Genomic DNA, 24,834 nt, shown 5'->3' with positions numbered 1-24,834 from the left:
AAAATATTGTGAGCTAACTCACACTAGCTCAGCTTAGAGGGAACATTGGTCGTGACACAGAGGCAGGCAGTTGCAAACCACCTCTGAACATCTCTTGCCTTGGAAACTCTGTGGGGGTCACCATAAGTCAGCTGTGACTTGACGGCACACACAGACAGTGTTGAACTGTAGTTAAAAACTGGCAGCGTGGCATGATCCTATCTGGGCATCCTCTGATACTGAATAATTTGTGGTGGTCCCATTTTGCACAGAAGTGTGTGTGTTTTACTCTGAAGTTGTGATTGGCGATATCTGTAAACGGTTCACTTGTTGATTTAATTTTCCGAGTAATTTTTCATTTGTTTGGTTGAAGGGCAAACGAGCTTATTCAGAATGCAGCCGAAAACTGAAGTCAGGGCTCATTCTCCTATGCTTTTCTTTTTTAGCTGCAAAGTCATCCGGTGGCTATCTAAAACTGCAAGCCCAACGAAAGGCGGGGGGGGGGGGGGGGGAAAATAAAAAACCACCGTTCTTTGGAATTTATAGCCCTGGTCTTGCAACAAAGTTAGCATTTTTTGTGTGGCTTTGGAAGGGGGGGGGGATGAAACACGTCACCCAACGCAAAATTCTTGGCAAGCTTGAACCTTCTGGATCCTCCCGAGAAACTAGTTTTAGCTGTTTGTTAATAGCGAATAAAAGCAAATTCAGAGTGGTTTCTGTGGTTTTGCCAGCAGTGGCAAAAGGTCTGACTGCTAAAATAGATTTTTCTCCTCCTTAAGTTTTTCCTGAACAAAGCCGATTTATCAGAGAGCCTCAGAAAACACATGTAGGGTTATAACTAGAGGAATTAATAGCAGAAATCTCCTTCTGCTGACACCAGGCAATCTATTAAACAGAGCAATTGAAGTAATGAGTACCATGTATGATAAGCTAGAGCCACCTGGGTTTTATTAGGCTGCCTTCTACTTTGATCACAATATTATTTCAAGACTTGTCTGCATTAAACCGCTGCGATTCCTTGTCGTCTTTGTGATTTAGACCTTGATTTGATAGAATGCTTGTGAAAAGGGAAGATTTTTTTAAAAAGAAATTGCAGAGGTCCATTCTGAAGAGGTGCAGATTCAACAGCGGGCCTAACCTGACTGGCAGGGGAAAACTTCCCATTCCCTTCTGTTGTGCGTTGGTTTCCGATTGTTGCTGATGCTTGCCTCTGAGTGGCTTATGCCCTTTCAAAAATGACAACATTCCTGTAAAATGCAAAAATCTGGCAACCCGAATGATCAAGGTGTTAGAGTGTCCCCCCCCCCCCCCCCCCCCAGCTTTTTTTTTTGTGAAAAAAAAAAACATAGAGGTCCCCCTCCTTTTCTCGTTACACTTGGGGTCGAAGTCATACAAACCTGCTTTATATTGAATCCACTCCTTGGTCTGCAAAGTTCAGTTTGGCTGTCAATGCTATTTTCTTCTTTCCCTGTTTGTGGGTTTTCTCAGAGGCACCAGTTTAGCCACTGTTGAGAAACGGGATGCTGAATTAAACTGATCTAGCGGGGCTTTCACATTCTTTTATTTACTTATTTGCAACTTGTATATCCAGCCTTTTTGCCTAATGGGGACCGCCGGCACTCTCAGTTATCCTGTATCCGTCAGGTTGGGAACTCCAAAATTCTAACAGCCCCCACTGGGGGGTGGGTGTAGTGTGTGAGCAAGTATTGTCAGGGAGGATTTTTGGAGAGATAAATCCTTGGTATCAGTCTAATGAAACAGCAAGGCGTTATGATAAACAGAAAAAGAAATGATGTGAATGGATGAAGCATGTGCGCACACATTTTGAATGACTATGCTGGGTTTTCAGAATGTGATTTCTCTTGGTAGAACCCTGCTTTTACTTTTAATACTAGTGTATGCACAATTCTGGGCATGGCTGCCCATAATGGTTCTCTCCTATTCTAGTCTTGATATACGTTGCTACTTTTAACTAGGACTGTATATATTCTGTACTAACGTTGCTACTTTTAACTAGGACTAGGATATTCTGTATTCTAACTAGGATATTCTGTACTAATGTTCCCCCCCTGATCTGGATAGCCCAGGCAACCCCAGTCTCATCAGATCTTGGAAAAGGCAAACTCCAAGAAATGTATGGCTGTAAAGTCAATGTTTCACCTCCATTAGAAGGCGGTGTGTGTGTGTGTGTGGGCAGATTACAATGCTTTCGCCGTGAGCTTCTGCAGCATATTGGGATGGATAGCGTGGAACGGTGCTTCAGGCTCCCACTCTTTGTGTTTTTGAACTGTGGGCTGAATATTTATATTTACGGTGTGATCCTTCTTATTCTCCACATTTTCCACCTGTAGTCCTTGGGACTCCCGCCCTTCTCTGACACATGGATCGCTCAGATTTGTTCTACAATTGAGGACTGTTTGAGTCAAAACTTCCGTTTGTAGATTTGATGTGAACAACCCATTTCTTCCTTTTAAAAAAAATGCAGATTGCCAATACCTTGCTTGGGTGGTTCATGACTGCAGTGGAACTGCAGATCTAAGAACACGTGGATACATTAGGCTTTTATTCTTTGCCATCGCAGATGGGATCTATATCAAGCTGCGAGCCTACATCTGGGCAGTGGTTAACAATAATTGAGTAGAATGTGGTGGCGAGAGGCCTAACGGGGACCTGCTGTGCATTCTGAACATTCTGTACCCTCTCGTTTGTTTCCAGGCCCAACTGATCGCTCTGGAGCCACCTTTTAGCTCCTAAGGACCCTTTCCCTGCTGAGAATACTAATTCTTGCATGACTTTGACTAAGAACTTGCTCTGTCATAGGAATGTGACGCGATGATACACAGGAAGCTGTCTTGTACCAAGTCGGGCCATTGGTCCATCTAGTCCAGTGGTGGCGAACCTATGGCACGGGTGCCAGAGGTGGCACTCAGAGCCCTCTCCGTGGGCACGGGTGCCATCGCCCCAACCAGGCCCAGACCGTCATTAAAGTGTGGAATTCTCTGCCAAATAATTTTAAGTAAATGAAAGCATTTGGGATTGCTTTCCTTACTTTGTTTGGATCATCTTAAGTTAATGTATGAATTGTTTTTTCTAAAGTAAAACCTCAGTATTCAGGTTAAATTGCCGTGTTGGCACTTTGCGATAAATAAGTGGGTTTGGGGTCGCAGTTTGGGCACTCGGTCTCTAAAAGGTTCACCGTCACTGATCTAGTCCATCTGTATGGTAAACTCTGACTGCCTGAAGTTCTCTGCCGCTTTGGACAAAGGAATGTCTTCCTTAACACCTGCAACCCCAGAGATCTCCACAAGTGTCAGGGAGGGCTGATGAGAGATATGTTGCCCATCATGTCTTGCCTTCCCTAAAGCCTGGAGGAGGTTAAATGAGAACTCATCTCTGCTTTACAGATTTGAATGTCTTCTGCAAAACTCTGAAACAAGAGCCAGCTCTCCTTTTTCTCCATCTCCCCTCCCCTCTTACCACGCAGCTCTCTGGGACACTCAGAGCACTTGGTGAGGTGAGGGTTACTGGAGGCCTCAAATAATGGCTGCCTAGTAAGCTGGGCCCTTGGTTATTGTGGCCAAGTCACTGAACCAACCTGTTTCTAAATTTTCATCTTTCCTGCAAGCCTTAGCTTTCGTGCCTCTTGATTCCTAAAGGAGGACTTGGTGAGAATAGAAATTAGGTGGCCTTTGAGGACTAAATCTGGGACCCTTACTCCTTTTCCATTTCTGCAGCATATCCTCCATTGCAGAGTGCACACGACCACACAGCTACATGTTCCCCCTCCACCTCAAACTTATATTGTCATTTAGAGCACGTAAGACCGGCAGGAATTTTTTCCATTGTTTTTTGCCGTCTCTATACCCTGAGACCAAAGAGAGAAATCCTTGCTCCACTTAGGATCATAGAGTTGGAAGGGACCTCTGGGGTCATCTAATCCAACCCCCTGCACAACGCAAGAAATTCACAAATACCACCCTCCACACCCCCAGTGACCCCCTGTTCCATGCCCAGAAGATTACAAAAGACCTCCAGGATCTACAACCAAACTGGCCTGGAGAAAAATTGCTTCCACCTCTATCCCCCAGCACTTGGCACATGCCAGAGGATTCAGGCGGTGGGAGCTGATAGCAGCCATCGTCAGCAGAGGCTGGTCAGTAAACCCAGCTGAAATTTTTTGGGCGGTATTTGTGCTTGATACTGGCAATGGTATTTTGAGGTTACCATGTGTGAGCATTGCAGGCATAGATAATTAAAGATTAAAAAGAGAGTTAAGCATGCTTTTTTTCCCGTTGGGACTAGACAATCTGAATATAAATCAACTGAATGTAAATCAGTTAGGCATGCCAGCTCTTGCCTTTGGGTTTTTCCTAATAACAGACAGGCAAAGAGAGGATTCCCCCAAAGATTCTTGAAGTGTATGCAAAACAGCCCAAACCTGCTTTTGAACTTTAGTTTTGATAAGTTGGAAAGGCAGGGGGGAATGGATGGAACTTTCCCTCCAGATCCTCCTGACTTGACTAGACTGCTAGTTGACTCTTTTGGACAGAGGGGGTTCCCCACTCACCCCGTTCCATACTAGGTAATGCTGCTGTTCAGGCTGCTAAGCATGTCTATCAAACTGAATACATGAGTAGTAATTTCGTACACTTTTCCATATAGAACCTGCTGTTTCATTGTTCTCCTGTGATCCCCCCTTCCTCTTCTTCAATAAAAGAGACCCTTTCACTGCCTCTCACTCCTATATTAGCAAAGCTGCTTGCATAAGTGGTATACTTCCATAGGGGAATGCCTGGGAGGTGCATGGCATGTGCCAAGGGGAAGGTCCTGTAGCACCACACAGATGATTCCCGCAGAAACACCCTATTCCTGTTCTAATTATGGCCAGCATGGAATTTGCCTTTTTCAAGGCAGCCGCACTTTGGGTTGACTTTTTCATTGAGCTGTCCACTACCACCCAAAGGTCCCATTCCTGGTCTCTTGCTGCCAGCTCAGATTCCAAGAGCCATTTTAATGCCTATTCCCCCCAGTGTGAAGAGATCCTTTTTGTAGCTCTTTGCAATCTGTTTTTTTCTTAACCCCTGTAAATTATCTGCAATTATTGTCATCTGCAAACTTGGCCACCTCACTACTCACCCCTAACTCCAGGTCCTTTATGAACAAGGTGAAAAGCATTGGTCCTAATACAGATTCCTGAGGGACTCCACTGTTCACATCCCTCCATTGCAAGAGCTCTCTGCTTCCTGTTTTTTAGCCATCCTGTTTTTTCCCATCCATAAGAGGATTTGGTCTCCTATTCTATGACTGAAGTTTGCTCAGGAGTCTTTGGTGAAGGACTTTATTAACAGTGTATACTGTCTCATGTCCATCCATGTGTTTATTGTCACTTTCAGAGAACTCTAAAAGGTTAGTGAGATAAGACTTACCTTTGCAGAAGCCATGCTGGGTGTTTTTTTTTTAAATTCAACAAGGCTTGTCCTTCTACATACTTGACAATTTTATCTTTAATAATGCTTTCCATCAATTTACTTCGAACAGATGTTAAGCTAACTGATCTGTAATTTCCTGGAAACCCCCCCCCCCTCGATCTGTTTTAAAAAATGGGAGTTAAATTGGCCACTCTCTAGTCCTCCGATACAGAGGCTGATCTTAGGGACATGTTGCCTATCTTACGTAGAAGATCAGCAGTTTCACATTTGAGTTCTTTAAAGAACTCTAGGATGGATACCATCTGGCCCTGGTGATTCACTAGTTTGCAATTTGTCTAAAAGTTCTAGAACGTCCTCCCTTGTCACCAGTATTTGTCTAAGCTCTACATCCTCCTTTCCTGAAAACATCCATTCAGGATGAATATCTTCAGCAGTGAAGACAGATAAGAAAAATTCATTTAGCTTCTCTGCAATTGCCTTATCCTTCTTTAGTACTCCTTTAATCCCATTGTCATCCAGTGGTCCAACTGCTTCCATAACCGATTTCCTGCTCCTAATGTATTTAAAGAATTCATTATTGCTGTTCTGTATGCTTTTAGCCATATGTTCCTCAAAATCTTTTATTTTGCATCCCTAATTGTCTGCTTGCATTTCCCCTGTGCACGTTTGTGTTGGTTTTTGTTTGCCTCCTTTGGGTAAGTCTTCCCCTTCTGAAAGAAGCCCTTTTCATTCTAACAGCTTCCCTCACCCTGCTTGTTCGCCCTGCTGCCAACCTCTTAGACTTCGTACCTCCTGTCCTGACCGGTGGTATGCATTCTAACTGAGCCTCTGGTATTGAGGTTCCGAGGAACTCCCAAGCCTTTTCAAGAGGGTTGACCCTCTTGACTGTTGCTTCCCACTTCTTTTATTACCAGGTTTCTCATCTTAGAGAAGTTTCCTCCTTTGAAGTCAAGTATACCAAGTTGGAGTTCTCTGGCATTTTCCCACAGACATGTAAATTAAATTTGATGCTATTGTGATCACTGTTCAGCCACCTTCACATCTCACACTCAGGCCTGGGCAGCACCACTGAAGATTAAGTCCAAGGTTGCCCCTCCTTGTCTGTATATGCAAGATCACAGCAAAGTCATGTAGGACATGAGGTTTAGATCTAGATGATCTAAATGACAGCTAGGTGGTCATATGACACTGATTGCATCATATCAGTAAGAGTCACAGTGACTCAGCAATTGTTCAGTACTGTGATGTGATTGGTCTGTACATGTATATATTGTAATTGGTTCTTAGTCAAGCACTGCCTTTATGGTTACGGCTGTTAAGCGTAGCACTGCATTGGTCAAAATCCTGATTTGCTACAAGCTGTGTATGTATATACTCTCTGTAAATAAACTGTAAATATGCTACAACAAACAACTCTGCTATTTTCCGGCTTCAAACACCGTCACCCCTCTGGTCGGTTCCATGACTGGCTGATCTGTCTGTCTGTCTGTCTGTCTATCTATCCATTACATTTATAAATCACCCAATCCCCACAATTGTGGGGCTTTGGGCAGTGTACAAAATTTTAAAAACATGAAACATAAAACCATATCCAGCATACTATACAATAAATTTGGAGACCATCTTGTTAAATTGAGTATAATTTTATTAACTGTCATGATTGTTTTATTGCTTTTATCTGTTTTATATGGGCTTTGCCCCTTGTAAGCCGCTCTGAGCCCGCTCTGCGGGGAGGGCGGGGTATAAATCTTAATAAATAAATAAATAAAATAAATAAAAGCAAGTGGTGACATTTTTTTTAGTCGTCTCCCGTATCTGGTCTGTAAGTGCTTTGGACGCACAGGGAGAGAGTAAGTTCTACAGGGAATAGGGATCCAGGTAGGGTGCCAGCCATGATGTCGACTGTCGCTGTCCTCAACCGAATGCCTGGCGGAACAGCTCTGCCTTACAGGCCCTGTGGAATTGCATAAGATCCCACAGAGCCCTAATGTTATTTGGCAGAGAGTTCCACCAGATCGGGGCCATGGCCAAAAAGGCCCTGGCCCCGGGGTTGAGGGCAGTTGGATATCTCTAGGGCCGGGGGGCCGCCAGCAAGTTGTTCTGTGAAGAGCGTAATGCTCTCCTGGGAGTGTAACGGAGGAGGCGGTCCTGCAGATACGTCGGCCCCAGACTGCTCAAGGCCTTAAAGGTCAGTCAGAACCAGAGCCACTTTGAACTTGACTCGGTGTTCCACTGGAAGCCAGTGCAGCTGGCGCAGCACAGGTCGCATATGCCCAGTCCTTGATGTTCTTCATAGGATGGCAGCTTCATGTGTTCAAACTCAGCCTTTTTCCCCCCTCCAGGTGTAAACCTTTCCCCCCCCTCCAATTTCACTGTGTGTGTTGCCTAATCCAGCTATGCGGCAGCACCTGCAGAGTTTTCAGTTGAGGTTCAGGGAATAACACTGCCTGAACCGAATGCAAAGAGAACTGGTTTCCCCCTGGAATCTACACATATTGTGATCAGAAAACTCCTGTTCATGCAAGGCTTTCCATTTGGGAAATGGCACTTGGGTCTTCGCCGCGGGTTTTGACTTGCATTCATTTTTCATTATTAAAATAGCACTGATGCCTCTTATTTTGAGTGCTTGGTTAATTTGTCACAGAAGATAACCGACTCTGCTGGCCATAAAATTTGCTTTATTGCCAATACATTTAAAGACTTCTGATTAACTTTTATGGAGGTCATTTTATTGAATTTCATGCCTGCAAATGCTGTGCTGAGTAAAGGTGAGCTGTTTCTGATTTCCGCGGGCACATTAAAATGCTTATCTAGGAAGGCAACTCTAGCGATTCCTTATATCTGTAGACACAAAGTGGGGCTGGGGGAGGGAGTACAGATATAGAAAGGAGTTTCTCAGTTGCAGTGTGTGTTTGTAGAATTAACTGGATATATATAAGGAAGGTTACCATGCATGCAAGGTTACTATTGACTGCTCTGCTGGGGTAAAACATGGGCACTGGCCTAATGAAGACTTTCTACAACCATGTGGCAGGAAACACATGTAAAATTTATAAAAATGAGAAAAGAGAGTACTGTAAATTGCCACCAGTATTAGGACGTGCACGTGTCTTGCACAGACAACAGAAGGGCTGCCTTTTGAAGAAGGCTGGGAAGCTGCAATTGGTGTGGAATACAGAAGCCAGATTGCAGACGCGTGTCCTAAGACATTGCACCGGCCAACAATGAGTGTTGGGCCCCCACTCAAGGTGCTGATTGTGCCATTTAAAGCCCTGAATGACCTGGGACCGGGACTGCCTGCTTCCTGACATTCTTGCCGATCAGCTAATGTCTTCGCCAAGGGTGCTGGCACCCATGCTGCCAGATTGTGATAAGAACCATAGCCTTTTGCTGTGGCAGCTCCAGTTGTGGACTGCGCTTCTCCTTAGGTGACCATCTGGGGCGGCATCTGAGGAAGCTTCCAGTGAAAGGTGAAAGACCATTTGTCAGAACTTTTTTTTGCTAAGCGATTGCTTTGTTGTTTGTTAGTTGCTATCTGCTTATTTTTATCGATAAGTTACTTCATTTCTGTTTTTAGCTGTTGTTCTTTTTCTGTTGCTCGGCCTGCTTTATTTTTCATTGCTCAGTTGTAAGGGTTGACAGATTTGCATTCATTTTGCTTTTCGTTTGCTTTTTTTAAAGCACTGCTTTAAGATCATTTCTGCTTGTTTGGAGTTGGGAGGTTTGATATGGCTCTGTACTTTGCTCTACGTTCCATCCCAAGAATCGCTGAGCTGATGGGCAAGATGGCCTTTAAGCAAAAGAAGCATTTAACATTTCGAGAGATAAAACTCAGTAGTAGTTTCCCAAGAGAATTCTGGAAGCCGGAAGCTGGAAAGATGTTGCAAGATTACTGATTGTGTACTCTAGTGAGGTTAAGTATGGTTCCTTTGTCTACTGTGTTCTTTTCCTTGTGAGCTACCCCACTAGGGGCTAGATATGAGGCATGCCACCTGAAATGGCTGACGGTCACATGCTAAGGCTTTTGATGGATCTCCACTCTCCCCAAAAGCCGCTAGTAAAGATTGGGAGACTGTGCAGAGCAGAATCTGACTGTCATCGTGAGAACTGTCCTGTCTTAGAGGTTGAGAAAAGCTTCATACTTCACTTAGTGGACTAGTAGGGCACATGCCATTTTATCTATAAGGGAAGACTAGATGCTGGGGACCTATTCTGTGTCTGATAAGTGCCGTGAAGTTGCCTCTGACTTATGGTAACTCTGTGAGTTAATGACCTCCAAAATGTCCTATCATTAACAGCCTTGCTCAGGTCTTGCAAACTGAAGGTTGTGGTGGCCTTGATTAAGTCTCAGTTGGGTTTTCCCTGCTGCCTTCAACTTTTCCTAGTATTGTTATCTTTTCCAGTGACTCTTGTCTTCTCATAATGTGACCAAAATACGATAGCCTCAGTTCCGTCATTTTAGCTTCTAGGGAGAGATCCCACTTATTTGTCTTTTTTTGGCTGTCTATCAGTGTTCCCTCTAAGCTGAGTTAGTGTGAGCGAGCTCACAGTTTTTCAGCCTCCGGCTCACACGTTTTTCTCTTAGCTCAGGAAGGATGGCTCCAGAGCAAACTAATTTATGCAGTAGCCCAGTCGCTCGCTCACCACTTTGATGCTAGTAGCTCACAAAGTAGAATTTTTGCTCACAAGGCCCCACAGCTTAGAGGGAGCATTGCTGTCTATTCTGTAAAACTCTTTCTCCGGTGCCACATCTCAAATTCATCAGATTTCTTCCTGTCAGCTTTTTTCATCGTCCCAACTACCTAGTTACCTGTAACATATTACAGCTGTGATATTAAAGTTTTTAAAAATAATGCGACTCATTTTTTGACTAGAATCAAAGGGAGTTTGATTGAGATAAGTGGTTAGTTGTAAAGAAGTTGTATTGTAGTTGCCCTAGAAAGTCTATAGGAACCTAAACAAGAGACCTGAAGCTCTACCATGCATACTGTTGTGTAAGCCTTACCCAGACATTGCCCATTGTATTCCTAGCCATCATGAGGACTAGAAACCGTGTTTAAAAACTGAAAGATTCTCAAGTTGAAAACATTTTTGCTTTTGAGTGCCATTCTTTTACAGTCCTGTTTGTAGTTTGATGTCTACCTTGCGGTAGCTGCTAACATACTTTTGTGCTCTTCAGAAAACAGATGTATGACAGGCAAAGCCTTTGTTGCTCTCACAATAGCTTAGCGAATAGGCTTAGAAAACTGGTTTTGAAGGTCAGAGTTATTTACCCGGCACCTATTTTGAGAAGGTGGACGAGCCCAGAAGGAAGCTCAAAACAGAGTTATTCTGTTCTCTTGGAAGGCTTTAACATGCAGGTGGAGGAACAGCAAAGGATTGTGTGTGTGGTTGAATGTTTGCACTTTACAGGAAATGAACTTTGCAGATTGGATTATTCTGGTCTGGGAGACATCTTTGTGTCTGGATTTTGGTGGCCTTCACTAGAAATCGTTTCTAGAATGAAGTCCAGGCTTGCATTCAAGACTCACTGTTTCTAAATCCTGGCACTTCTGTTACTCTGCACTGAAAAATCTTCTTTTTAATTCTAAAGTTTAAGTACTATAAGGCAGTTTGCATCATAGTTTGCAAGTTTGCATTTCTGAATGGGGAGTGAATCATTCTAAAGTTTAAGTACTGCAAAACAGTTCCTTCTAGGAACTCTTGTTTGTCAGTGTCTGCATCATAAGCAATGTTCCCTCTAAGCTCTGGAATCTTGTGAGCAAAAATTCTACTTGCTGAGCTACTGGCATTGAAATTGTGAGCGAGTGATTTGGCTACTACATAAATTAGTTTGCCCTGGAGCCATCCTTCCTGAGCTAAGACAAAAATGTGTGAGCCGGAGGCTAAAAAACTGAGCTAGCTCACACTAACTCAGCTTAGAGGGAACACTGATCATAAGCAATCTTTTTTGAGGGATGGACCCTAGGCTCTGTTGTTCGAAAGTCCGTGGTGATCCTGGTGCACCGTTTCCAGCTGGATAAACCCAAAATCTTTAAAAGTAATGATTTGAGGTAATGGGCCCCACATTGGGTGGTTAGTGTGTGTGTTTTTGTAGGAATGTAAGCAGAAGCCAGCTGCCAGATCAGTTGATATAGGAGGCCTACAGGTGGAAACGAAGGTAACTTGCAATAAATCAGTGGAACCAGGTGGCATTGATCCAAGCTAATAAGGAACAAAAGAAGTAAAAGTAGCTGAATTGCAAACAATGTGTAATTTATTACTGCGCGAGCCACTGTGCCAGAACCCTGAAAAATGGTAGCTTGTATTGTAATCTCCTGAGAAGAAATGTGCTAAGAAAAATAGACCGGTAACCCTTAATTTGACTTGAGGGAAAACACAGATAATTTTACAAAACCAAAATATGTTAAAGTCTAATGTAAAAAAAGCATACCAGAGCAAACCGGTGAAACATTTTTTGCAGATCCCGTTAGAGGGTTTTTTTTTTTTGGAGAGAACTGGAAACTAGAGGGCATTCCAAAATAAGTTGGGATGAAAAAAAAGAAGAAGCAGGTTTACAGTTCTCAATTTGGCCACATTACTTAGCAAATGAATTGGGGAGCCCTTGAGGTTCTGCTTCCCATCAGGAGCTAAGAAGGTATGCTTCCCCCTTGGCAAAGTGCTTAAAAACAAAGTAAGTGGGAAAAATTACATTATGTGGGTCGTTTTTTTTTTTTAATTGGCTGTCTTGTGCAGCCTATTTGCACATTGTCCCAGTATCAAAAAACAATGGTCCGGCTATCCAACTCTGAGGAATTTAGCTTCCACTGCTTGTTAGACGTCCTGTGTAATACTTACTTTTGTTCTGTTTCCCAGGGTATGTCTACACTACAGTCAGTCCCATTTAATGGTCATTCTCTTTCCCCAGGAACTGTAGTCTTTTGTGAAGGGCTAATGATCTCTAACAGAGAAGTCCGAGGACCTTGCTGAACGCCTTATAATGCCCAGGATTCCTTGGGAGAAAAGCCGTTGCTCTTTAAATGGTCTGAAACAGTTCAGCTTGTAATCTCTGGTAGGGGTCTTGGGTCCATAGAACATGCATTAATTCTGTAGCAGCGAATGGGCTGAAGGACACTGGAGGATGCTTGGTATGCTTTCCAAACCAACAATCCTCTGTTTGCTGCAGCTCAGTGAGGTCACAATCCCTGATGCATCCATCCATAGTTGTGTGAGAGCTGAGCCTTTTCCCCAGAGTCTGAATCCTGCAATAGAGGGGAGGATGTGGGTCAGTGGTAGAGCATCTGCTATGCATGTAGTAAGTACCAGGTTCAATCCCTGGTATGTCCAAAAAAAAGAAAAAAAGGAATAGGTGATTTATTTATTGACTTCCTTGATAGCCTGCCTTTTCCACTGAGTCTCAAGGTGGATTCCAGAAGATAAAAAACAATTCAGTCAGGTAGCATAAGGCATCCAGTAAACAATGCAGTCGGACAAGGATTTCAGAGCTGGAAAAGACTGCAAACAAGCGAACCAGTCGAAGGCACAACATGCCCTAATGGAGATGGCAGATTACAATGGTAGAAGACAACGCAGTAGAAGTGAGGTGATACATGGCATAAGACTGCAATCCTATTGTCTTATAGAAGCAACTTCCTGAGCTGTTCAGTTGTAGTATGGCCTTTATATGAATGCTCTCTTGAAGATCTCTGTTTTGATGTGAAAAACCTCTGGCTTGGGACTCTGGAGAGCTCCTGCCTGTCAGAACAGACAATACCGTTCTCAACCGACCAATGGTCTGACTCAGTTTAATGTCGTTTCATGCATATATTGTTCAAGCCATACACACTTCTTTTAAAGAGGTGAATGTTGTGGGAATCAGACATAAGACTGTACACCATGGCCAGGGTACCCATTGGGTATGTATGTGTGTAGGAAGGCAATACACAAATATAATGCCTCATGATTTTTATGGGAACACTGTTGCAATGGATGTATAAACATTTCTCAAGACTTCCATATGTAAAATTTGCTAAAGCTTAAAACTTCACGTGTGCATTTTTTTTTAAATTAAGAAAAAAGATTTGTGCTGGAGGCCCACTGTCAGGTAGTTGTTGTTTTCATTGCCTGTATAACAACATCAGGTTACGATAAACTAAGGAGCCCCAGACACTGTCCAGTCTAAAGACCCAGAAGGTGTGATATGTGCAGCCGGTCTGTACATACATCTTCCCATGCTGCAATGTTGAGTGTTGGTGGCACATGCAGGTTTTTAAAACGCTTTGTATTTTCCCTTGCAAGTTTTACCTGCATGTGTGGCGTTTTCTTCATTTGGTATAAATGTGTACACGTTTGTTGTGCAATCACCTGAGGAAGTGAGCTATGACCCTCAAAACCTCCTATTGAAATAAATGATGCTTATCGTCAAGGTGCCACTGGACTTTTGTTTTATTGTGGCAATTAGCCTGCCCAGCGATCAAGTTCTTACAGTGTGGCTCAGTGTTAGAGCATGCACCTGGCAATGCCACATTCAATCTTTGGTTAAAAGGATCAGCAGCATGTAGCCATTACGGATGTACTCCCAAGAAAGAGGGTAGCTGCAAAGCTGTAACATGGCCTAAGGTCTTAAAACAAACACTGGCAATTTTGGTAACTTGCCATAGAATTAGTATTTTCAAAATGCAACTGTATAAAAATACAGATTTTAATTTTATACCTACCGCATTGCTACTAAAGTTTATTCCTTAAAGTCCCCCCCCCATTTTTGTAAGATAATCAACCAAACTTGCTGACCTTTGACTAATACTAAAAAAAATGACCTTTAAAAATGGGACCACCCCATCATCACTGCTGTTTAAAGAGCTTGAAAATGGGAGACGATGGAATATTTTGTGTCGCATGCGTGTTTTAATTATGATATGTTTTTGTTCCATCAGAGGAACAATCTTTCACAACAGTTTGAAAATGTAAGTGTTATTTCCTTCCTTGTGTATTTTTTAAACTTCTCCTTACAGCACTACAGGGCCTTCTTAATGTTGCAAAATTCCCAGTGGTCTGTCACTGGTAACTTTTGAGTTACACGCCTTGTTATAAGGTTTTAGTGAAAATTAAAAATGCAGCAATGAGTTGTTAAAAGCTAAACCATTCTCTCAAAAGAGCGCATAACACTTCCTTAAGAAATAACTTGGTGTGTGTTAACTCGGCAACACTGTTTGGTTTACAAGATTATTTCAGATCTGTAGTTTTTATGTAACGGTGATGGGAAAGGTGTTTTCTTTCCTTTCCCAATTTTTGAAATTTTGTGTGTGAGACCTAATATGCTAAATTTAAAGCTGGTCTATAATAGGTTTGAGTAAGATAGAGCATAAGAGGGCATTTATGCATTTGTACGTGTGGAACATGCAGTATTGTACATGACACCTTTCTCTTAAGTCAGAATGTCTAAACAGAAAAATGAAACATAAAATGTAGAGTTCTTAAAATTATATTCCGTATGTGAATCTACAGTTGCCTGATTTGATGGAAGGAACTTTTTCCCCTTATTTTGTGTGTGTGTGTGTGTGTGTTTTTGCATGAATCTTGCAACTGTAGTCCAGAGAAATTAAATTGCGTAGCAGCTGCAAACTCATCTTCCACCAGTCGTTTTATATAGGTAGTATCCTGTTTTGTTTCTCATATAAAGGGCTGTAGAGGGAGGGAAGAATCAGAATTCAACTAGATTTTAATGTTTGCGTGTAAAAAAACACAAAAATCTTTTGTAGCATCAAAGGCGATCTTGAAGATTTGCCATGCTTATAATGTTTTAATTAAATTAAACTGTTGGTGTTTCTCAGACCCATGCCAAATTCTGTTCAGAGACACGGTAATTTAAGGAAATTTAGTTATAGAAAAATATTGCGCTAAAATTAGCTGGTCATAAAGTACATTGAAAATTTAATCTGTAATGTTACTTTGAAATGGTTTTCTGTTCAGTATACGCAGCGATTATATTACAAATGTCGAATACAATTTTGTAGTCTGCTTAGATGAGGTCTGCGGTCTTGTTTAATTATTTATTTATTTCACTTTTACCCCGCCCTCCCCGCCAGGTGGGCTCAGGGCGGCTTCCAAAAACTGATAAGCAGTTTACATTTTACAGTATTAGAATGAAATACATCATTTAAAAACATAGACAAGTCAATATAAAACATTCGTTCGATGGCGATAAAAATAAAGTGCAGTTTAGGGACAGATTCAGCGGTGCCACCGCACTAGGTCATGTTGGATCGGCGTTCACACAGGGCGCTGCTGGTAGGACGTTGCTCCTAGCGGAACGCCTGCCTAAAAAGTTCTGTTTTCACGGCCCTGCGGAACTGTGACAAGTCCCGCAGGGCCCTGATCCCAGCAGGAAGCTCGTTCCAATAGGACGGAGCGACAAACGAAAAAGCCCTCGTCCTGGTTGCCATCAACCTGACTTCCTTTGAGCCAGGGAGGTCCAGGCAGTTTTAGGATCCTGATCGCAGTGCTCTCTGGGGAACATACGGGGAAAGGCGGTCCCTCAGGTAGGCCGGTCCCTGACCATACTTGTTCTTGTGATGCCGGAAGAGCTGCCTGGTTTGAGGCCATACTGCTCAAACATTGATATCAGAAGTTTCTATAAGGACCGGGAGGTTTTTTTTAGAAGTACCGAGACATATTCAAAACAAGTACTGTCACTTTTTTAATTTTTAAGTCATCTGCATGACTGCCTTGAAATGGTGGTAATTTATTTCTTAAATTTATTTATTTATTTATTTTATTAAATTTGTATTCCGCCCTTCCAACATGGGCTCAGGGCGGCGAACATAGAGGCAAATGCCATACATAAAACAATAAACAATCATTACCTATAAAACAGTTAAAAGTCGGTGCTCAACAGACCATATCAGTACCATAATAAAATGCCAATAACAATAACACACTCTGAGTAAACACAATTGTCTCTGTTCAATTGATGTTACACTATAACTGTCATCCCCATACCAGGGCCAGTGCACCTCATGATGTTAATACGGTGGTGGTACAATGGCGGTGGCAGCCCCTACTCGAAAGCCTGGAGGAAGAGCTCCGTTTTACAGGCCCTGCGGAACTGCATAAGGTCCCGCATGGCCCTGATCTCCTCCGGGAGCTCATTCCACCAGGTAGGGGCCGCCACCGAAAAAGCCCTGGCCCTGGTTGCAGCATATTTAACTACCTTGGGGGCTGGGATAACCAACAGATGTTGCCCCCCTGACCGTAGTGCCCTTGGGGGAACATATGGGGAAAGGCGGTCCCTCAGGTAAGCCTGAGTCTTTGAGACTAAATGACAAGCTGTGAAATTTCATGGAAATATGTGGGGACGAACCTCCTTCTAAAAGTACCAAACAAGCCATATTGGTTGGGGTTGTTTACACCTTCAAGGAATCGTTTTTAATGTGCTTTATTACTGACTGAACAGAAGCCACTGAAAATGTTTTTGAGGTGTTGCAAAGTTCCGCTTGTGGTGGTAGATCTACAATGACCTGTTGACCGTTATCACAGACACGCTGTAGTCTTGGTGAAAAGAATGGCCAGTGACATCTCTGGGGGAGGTTTAGTGTTGACAAAAGCTGTGGGGAAAGTGAGAATTTGGATTAGGCCAAAGGGAAAGTCTTTAAACAGAGTCAAGGAAATGGTGGAGGAAAGAGCCTGGAGGGTTGGTATGATGAGAAAAGAGAAGCAAGTTTAGCAGAGAATGGAAATAAACTTTTGAGACTGAAGAAAGCCGCCCTGAGCCCATGTGTGGGTATAAATTGAATAAATAAATGAAGAACTGGAAGGGAGGCGTTGACAATAGAAGCAAGAGTCTGAGCAATAGGTGCTTAAGGGTTCCTGGAGGAGAAGAAGAGGAGACGAGATTGGATTTATACTCTGCCCTTCACTTGGAGTCTCAGAGTGGCTTACAATCTCCTTTCCCTTCCCCTCCCTAAGACAGACACCTTGTGAGGTAGGTGGGGCTTGAGAGAGCTCTTTTGAGGACTGCTCTTGAGAGAACTGCTCTGAAAGAACTTGTGACTGACCCATGGTCACGCCAGCAGCTGTATGTGGTGGAGTGGGGAATCAAACCTGGTTCTCCCAGATTAGAGTCTGCGCTCCTAACCACTACACCAAAGGCAGAGAGCAGAAGAAAAGAAGAACCCAAAATGGCTGTGGGTGTGGAGGAACGTCCAGTAGAAAACCAGGACAGGATTGTGTTATGTTGGTGGGAAGTGGGCACAGAGATATGGGAGGCGGGGAGGCATGGGGAATGCTGGTCAGGAAGAGCAGTGGGGATGAACTTGAAACAACCTACTGAATCTAGGTGTTTGTGATATGTGCATATTCTCACTGTGGTTTAGAGTTCACTTTCCAAGAAACCACTTTAGTCATCACTTCACATGCAGCGGTGATCATCTAGATCATTTTTTAAAAAATCTGCATCTCTCTGGCCATTGTGCCAGTACTCAAGTCAGCTGCTTTGTTATTAATGGCTTTTAACGCTTTGCTCCTGTTCTTCGTAATTTCTGCACCAGTCAACATAGTGGATTTCTGCCATTCCGATGGAGAGCTGTCTCTTAAGCATGAATGAGTTTCCTTCTTGTCATGCTTTGGCTTTTGTTGCACGAAACACTATTTGAACAAAAGCTATTTGCGTTACACTTAGTGCACTTTGAGTGAGGGTGTTGTTTTATTCCCCTCCCTAATCAACTTTGTAGGTTGGCCTGATCTCGTCAGATCTTGGAAGCTAAGCAGGGTCGGCCCTGGCTAGTATTTGGATGGGAGACCGCCAGGGAATTCCAGGGTCATAACGTGGAGACAGGCAGTAGCGAACCACCTCTGAACGTCTCTTGCCTTGAAAACCCTATGGGGTCACCATAAGTCAGCTGTGACTTGATGGTACTTTCCCCAACCAATCAGCTTTGTAAACAGCCATTACTTACACAGCATTTTTAACTGTCCTACTGGCACATGTCTATGTTCAAGGTGTTGTCTGCCACATCCTTTCAGAGACTGCCTCCACACACAAATGCAACCTCTCCGAAATATGAAGCCAGTCTAACGCTGTCACATGTTGATCGAGATTCATAAGCCTGGGTTTCTCTGTTTAGTTAGCCAAGGAAGACATGGGGGGGGGTTAGTAGTCCAATTCCTGATGAGCATGATGAACTGTACTTATTTTTGTCACATTTGTGTCCTGTCCTTCCTCCAAGGTTGTTATTATGTTCTAGTCTCACAATAATCCTTTTAATTTGGCTAGGTTGATGACTCCATGGATTAGCTGGGTTTCCAGGCAGATCTCATCAGCTCCATTGTAGCACTCTGTCTGTGGTGTTCCACTGGTTATATGGATGGGGAAGAGTATGTGGTAATATGGGACAATGCACAGTGGTGTCCAGATTTTCAGAACTGTTGGCTGCTTGTGCTAGGATGATGACATGTAGATTGGCACAAAATTCTGGCCTATCTGTACCTGACTCTGCATCATGTCTGGCTTGGCATATCCTTTGTTCCCTTTGGATTGTGTCCAAAGAAGCCCTTGCATGAGCTATAGGCCCTTCTGCTGACACAAAGTGTGTGTGTGTGTGTGTGTGTGTGTGTGTGTGTGTGTGTTGGTGATGGCTGTGGATTTTGCTCTTCAGCTGCAGCCTCCCATTCAATATCTGACCCCATCACTCAGTGCTCAGGTATAGCCTGGGGTTGGGATGATTTGGGAAGGTTTGTTCTTGAGCTCTTCTCACAGATCTTTGGATCCATCCCCTGTCCTGGCAGCAGTGCCTGGACATAAAAAGCCCTACAATTATCAATATATTTTTTTCTAGATGCTTGAGCAGGGAGAAGAGGAGCATTGTTGATTCTTTCCAATGTTTCCACCATGGTCTCATCCAACTGTCAGTCTGTTCTTACCTATTCAGTCATTTCGTAAGATATCTTTTAATTTAAAAAGAAATGCAGCCACAGTGAGTAGGCTTCAGTAAAATTAGCAAGTTGCACAGCATTAGGTGGGAGCTTCGTAACATGTAGCAAAACAAGCTACTGAGAAGAACTCGACTGGACAACAAGGAGTGGGTCCAGTGGACTTTTCTTGCTGTCTCCATCTAGGAGGAGGAGGACCTAAAATGTTCTCTGACGGTAGACATTTTGATTTTGCCTGAGTCTTGCACTGTGATCCCTATTGTTTTGTTTCCCCTAATTTCTCGTAAACCATTGAGTTGAATAGGTTCTGATCTCAAACCTAGAACGTCAGACCAATGCTTCCTCTAAGGTATGGAGTCTTGTGAGCAAAAATTCTACTTTGTGGGCTATTGGTATTAAAGTCGTGAGCAAGTGATTTGGCTACTGCATAAATTAGTTTGCTCTGGAGCCATCCTTCCTGAACTAAGACAAAAATGCTTGAGCCAGAGGCTAAAAAACTGTAAGCTAGCTCACACTAACTCAGCTTAGAGGGAACATTGCATCAGACGTGTGTGGGGTGGGCTGGAGAGAAATTCACACATAGGAGGTAAAAAGGGGTTATGATCCTAGAAATCGATTGAGGTTCTGGCTCTCTTATACACATATTGGGTGCTGCTCTATGCTTGTCAGATGTCTAAACTGTGAAAATCAAAGGGATTTTTTCCCCCCTCATCCAGGGTGGTCTGAGAAAGCTTGTCTTGGTGGGCCAGTTTCAAAATTAATCAAAGGCCCAATAATAGTAATAACAGTAATAATTTAAAAAACCCAACATTCTTTTCTGAGTGCTTTATTTAAAATGTAAATTTTTAATGAAAGCAAAATTAAAGATGAATGAGCTCTACGTTCTGAACACTGGAGACTGTTTCACTGCTTATAACATTTTCTTAATTATAGATCTATATTTAACATGGCTCAGTTTTTACTTATTTAACAATGGGAAGGATCACACTGGTCTAGCACACAAGCGCTGCCTTCATTTGTCCTCTGGAAATAGTTAACAATAATTTAATTGGCCTTTTTGGAAATGTGTGTGCAAAGATTATATGAGACTGTACTAATTGTCCCCATTCTCTGTCTGGATGCTTTTTATGTGGGCAAGAAAGGCCTTTGCCACACATTGTCCTTTCTGTTGTAAACATCATTGTTTAAGGCAAATAATACATTCCAGTTGGAGGAGAGACTCGGCCATTGGAGAAAAGAGCCTGGTATTGTCAGGGTTCTGAAACAATCAAATTAGCACCTTTTATTTACACTCTCATTGTGAGGTGTCAAAGCAGCAATGCTACTAATAAACATGCTTGGTGAAGAAAGGAGGACAACCTTGACCCCAGGTCCGTTCCCCCCCCCTCCCCCGTAACGCTACCAAGTGGTGTGAACCTGAGAAGGGATTCCATCTCCGCTTACCCATGGTAGCCTGTGGCAATTCACTGCCATTCAGCTCAATCCGTCTCAGGCTCATAAGGGCAAATAAATGAGGAAAGGGTTGTAAAACATTACAACCTAGAAGTTTTTGTAGAATTAGGAAAGCACTTAATACCAATAGGTGAATGCATGAATGCTGCTAGCCTCTCTGTTGTTTTGTGACTTAGAAGCTCTGTTTTGAGCTTCCATTCCTGATTGCCTGGAGAGCATTCTCCTCCAGCGAGCAGCCAGTCACTGGTCTGACTTACTAGCTTTTGAACAATCTCGCTCTTTGTGCTGGTCTAATGTCGTTCAGGTGATGTGTTGGTGCAGGCTACTAAAATTAGCTTATAACCCAGTCTTGGGGCAGCTAAACGTCTCCCAAATTAATAAACATTCCTCAGCATTGTTCCAGGTGTCCTGCATTAACCCTTAAACCTGACACCAGCACACCAGACCATTTCTCTTGGCCCCCAGGGCCAGATCTCCGCCCATGCAAATGAAGCATGGCCACACTGCTGGGGCCAGGGGTGTGGGAGAAGGCACCAGGCATGGCTTATATGCATCATTGTCTCTCAAACCTCCACAACCACCAGTTAAGTCCAAGGCAGATCTCTGGGGTGGTGGCAGTCCTCTTTATGGCTTTGCTCCAAGTGTGTCTGGCCAAGTAGAATCTTCACCCTCCCCCATCTTGTTATTTGCTGCCACATCATATAATCTGTTCCTTCTTCTTTAAGTCTGCCACATCAACAGGTAGCTGTTGCTTTGAGGGGGACACTTGGGCCAAAAAGGCTGCCTACCCCCGCCCTAAACACTTGGTAGGTAAGCAAGTCTGAAAGGCTACTCCATTCATGTTACCTCCCCTCTAGCTGCCATATCTCTGAGAAATGATTAAGGGACACTGGTCTAAAGTCAGACCGGTGGTTCTATTTTCTGCTGCCCCCACTTTGTATAACTTTACACACAGAGAGATTAAAATGTGGAGTTCGCTGCCAGAGGATGTAGTGATGGCCACAGGAATAAACAGCTTTAAAGGGGGATCAGATAGATCCATGGAGGATAAGTCTATCAGTGGCTACTAGCCATGGTGACTGAGGGGGACCTCCACATTCAGAAGCACTAATCCTCAATTCTGGAGCCAGGGGGTAACATCAGGAGAAGGCCTCAACCTCTGTGCCCTTTTGTTGGCCATCCAGAGGAACTGGTTTGCCACTGTGATATGGGATGCTAAAATAGATGGACTACTGCTCTGATCCAGCAGGACTCTTCTTATGCTCTTAATCTACCTCATTAAGAAGACTTCTTTTTCAGTTGTCCTTGCTAGAGAAGACATTGCATATATTTGGCAGAAGGTGGTTGCTGTGAAGAGCACCTTGGAGCACCGTGGAAGGAATTTTTAGTGAATTGTATTTATTGTATTTTATACTGTTTTGTGTTGTGTTATTGTTTTAACTTCGGCATTTATGCCCCTTGTGAGCCGCCCTGAGCCTTCGGGGAGGGCGGGATATAAATTTAAAAATAAATAAATAAAAAGAATCTTTCAAGGTTCTTGAAACTTGTGGCATTTGGCAGATTAGTGTTGGGCAGAATGAACCTAAAGGAAGGCCTGTATCAAAGTTTGGGGGCGGGGGTTCCTAAGACAGTTGCGATACTGCTCCAAACAAAAGCTTAGCGCCATGAGTAGGACTCCATCCAGTTCTGAGAAATAGAGATGCGTTAGTAGCTTAGCTTCTGAGCTGTGAAGAAGGATGTCACTGGGTTCATACATCTCCTCTGCTTTAGATGAGACAACCTAAAGTGCAGGCTATTCTCAGCCTAAAGACCTTTCTGTAACTTGGGGATAATATTGACCCACTTGATGCCGCAACGCATATGAAGAGTGGTCCAAAATGCTTCATAAACACAACCTGTTTTTGCACAGTCTGGACTGTTCTGTAGTTATGGGAGAACATCAGCCGTTGCAGTGTGTATAATGCAGAGCAGTTGCAGTGTGTATAATGCAGAGCAGTTGCAGTGTGTATAACGTAAGGATCCCCCGCTAGCCAGTCTTGTTTGTTGCCCAGGCAAAGACAACAATCGACCTGGGAACGCACATTGTTAGGCCAGATCTGGAGAAATAACAGACTGCCAGAGTGGGGGTGGGAGGGGGACAGGCAGAGAGGTGGGATTGTGGATAGAGCCACCCTGGGGCCTAAGAGTACACGGCTGCATAACAGAAAACAGGGATCAATAGCTGCAGCAGCAAACAGGCGGCTGGGGGGGGGACCCAACAGCCGTCTAGGAAAAAGCAGTTATCCTTTATTCTGTTAGAGCGAGACTCTTTCTCAAGGGAAGCTGCCTTTTAGAACTGTGTAAGGCCAGTTGGATTTACTCACCCTCTTTCAATACAGAAGGCCAAAAAGAAGAAGTTAAAGAATAGCAATAAGCCAAAATGTGTCTGGGACGAATGTTCCTTCTCCCTAAGCTGTGCAGCCTCAAGCGGCTGACCTACTGGGTTCCCAGTCTGAGAGGTCCCTGCAGAACCCAACAGGTACCGCACAGAGTTGCTGGATCACACGTATCTCTTCTGCTAACAGCAGCGGTTCCCTGCAGACCAGGGAGCCTTCCACCACTGCAGGAAGTCTCCATGGAAGGCCCTTGGCCCCAGAGGGAACCGTCACCATGAGAGGAACCAGATCCGCAGGGGCCAGCCTGTGGTTAATCGTGGCCACTGTCCAGAGGCGGCAGGACTATTCCGTAAGCTTACCCTCTAAAAGTATGTTTTCCCTCCTCTCCCCTTCCCAGTCCAGTATCAGATGGAGATGATGCGGAGCCTCCGCCATGTCAACATCGACCATCTTCACGTTGGCTGGTACCAGTCCACCTACTACGGCTCTTTCGTCACCCGCGCCCTCCTGGACTCCCAGTTCAGCTACCAACACGCCATCGAGGAGTCTGTCGTTCTCATTTACGGTTAGCACACTGCTTCCTGTATTTCTCTTCCTCCCTCCCTCTCCCACCCCAATATTATTACGGCTATTTTTGTCTTCCCCCCCCTCGCTCGCCTGCAAGAGCAACCCTGGCAGGCCTTCTCCGAGTAAATACCAATCCCTGTGTCTGCTAGCAGCCTCAGCAGCAGCGCAGTCTAGACAGGGTTTCCTTCTCTCTGTTTATTTTTCTTGCTATCAGAGCCCTGATGTGTACGTTTTGGAATGCCAGAGTAGCTGCTTCATTTTTATTCCTCCGGCTCCCCTCCCTCATGGAGAGGGGCTGGTGGAACTCGACCAGATGTCTTAACAAACCCTGCTTGCTAGAGCGTCTGGCTCGGTACGTGACTGACCAATCATCACGCGGCTTGCCAAGTCTCCCCCCCTCCCCTTTTTTATGCATCTGACAGAAGCGTACAAAACCTGGCCTGTTTCGTAGCACAAAGATTTTTTTCTTTTCTGCCGATATATATATTTTAATGGCGTTTCCTCAAGCTCTCCAGACCAGATGTTCTGCGCTGTATCAGAACCGTAGGCAATTTAACCCCCCCCCCCCACACACACTCACAGTTTAGCCATATCTGGCAGGCTCGCGTATAGTTTCCAGCTGAGAAGTAAATGTAACGTCCTGAGTATCTGTCAGAAAAAATACTAATGAATACGATCAATCTTATGAGCTGCCCCAAAATTGTTTCAGTATGTTAACAATTGGATTACAGTAAAGAACAAGTTGTTAAAGTATACTTATACTGGCTGGAAACATTGCATCATCTGATCCTGATGAATTTTCCACTTGTTTCAGTCTATTTTGGTTTTCATTTTATCACTGATTGCTAAAGGTTTTACTGTGTTGAGTTTCAGACAGCACAAAACGGTAACATTAAAAAAAAAGAAGAAGAACTTTGCTGTCGGCGAGCCCAACTCAACAGTTATCTTTGCTGCAAATGTTAAGTTTCCCTTGCCTGTGAGATTAGATAGTGTTTTTTTTTCCTATTCGGAACATTTTCTGTGCTAAGGATAGCGTGTCAGTTTGAAACCTATGGGTTTTTTTTTAACTGATGATGGTAATAATAATAATAATAATTAATAATTTAAAAAATGATGATGATGATGCA

The 24,834-nt window shown here is 43.6% G+C and overlaps 1 protein-coding gene across 1 annotated transcript in view; it reads left to right on the top strand.

Annotated features, from left to right (window-relative positions):
• Positions 1-24,834, top strand: part of EIF3H (eukaryotic translation initiation factor 3 subunit H) — an 89,771-nt gene that overhangs the window by 45,323 nt on the left and 19,614 nt on the right. The window contains exon 3 of the mRNA XM_015405638.1: positions 23,538-23,705. Coding sequence (XP_015261124.1) covers positions 23,538-23,705 — 168 coding nt within the window. The remainder of the gene's footprint in view (positions 1-23,537; positions 23,706-24,834) is intronic.

Source organism: Gekko japonicus, unplaced genomic scaffold, assembly GCF_001447785.1.
Source record: "Gekko japonicus isolate JY-2015 unplaced genomic scaffold, Gekko_japonicus_V1.1 scaffold3897, whole genome shotgun sequence".
Taxonomy (NCBI): domain Eukaryota; kingdom Metazoa; phylum Chordata; class Lepidosauria; order Squamata; family Gekkonidae; genus Gekko; species Gekko japonicus.
The sequence above is the reverse complement of the archived record's forward strand: the minus strand, read 5'-3'. Positions and strand labels throughout refer to the sequence as shown.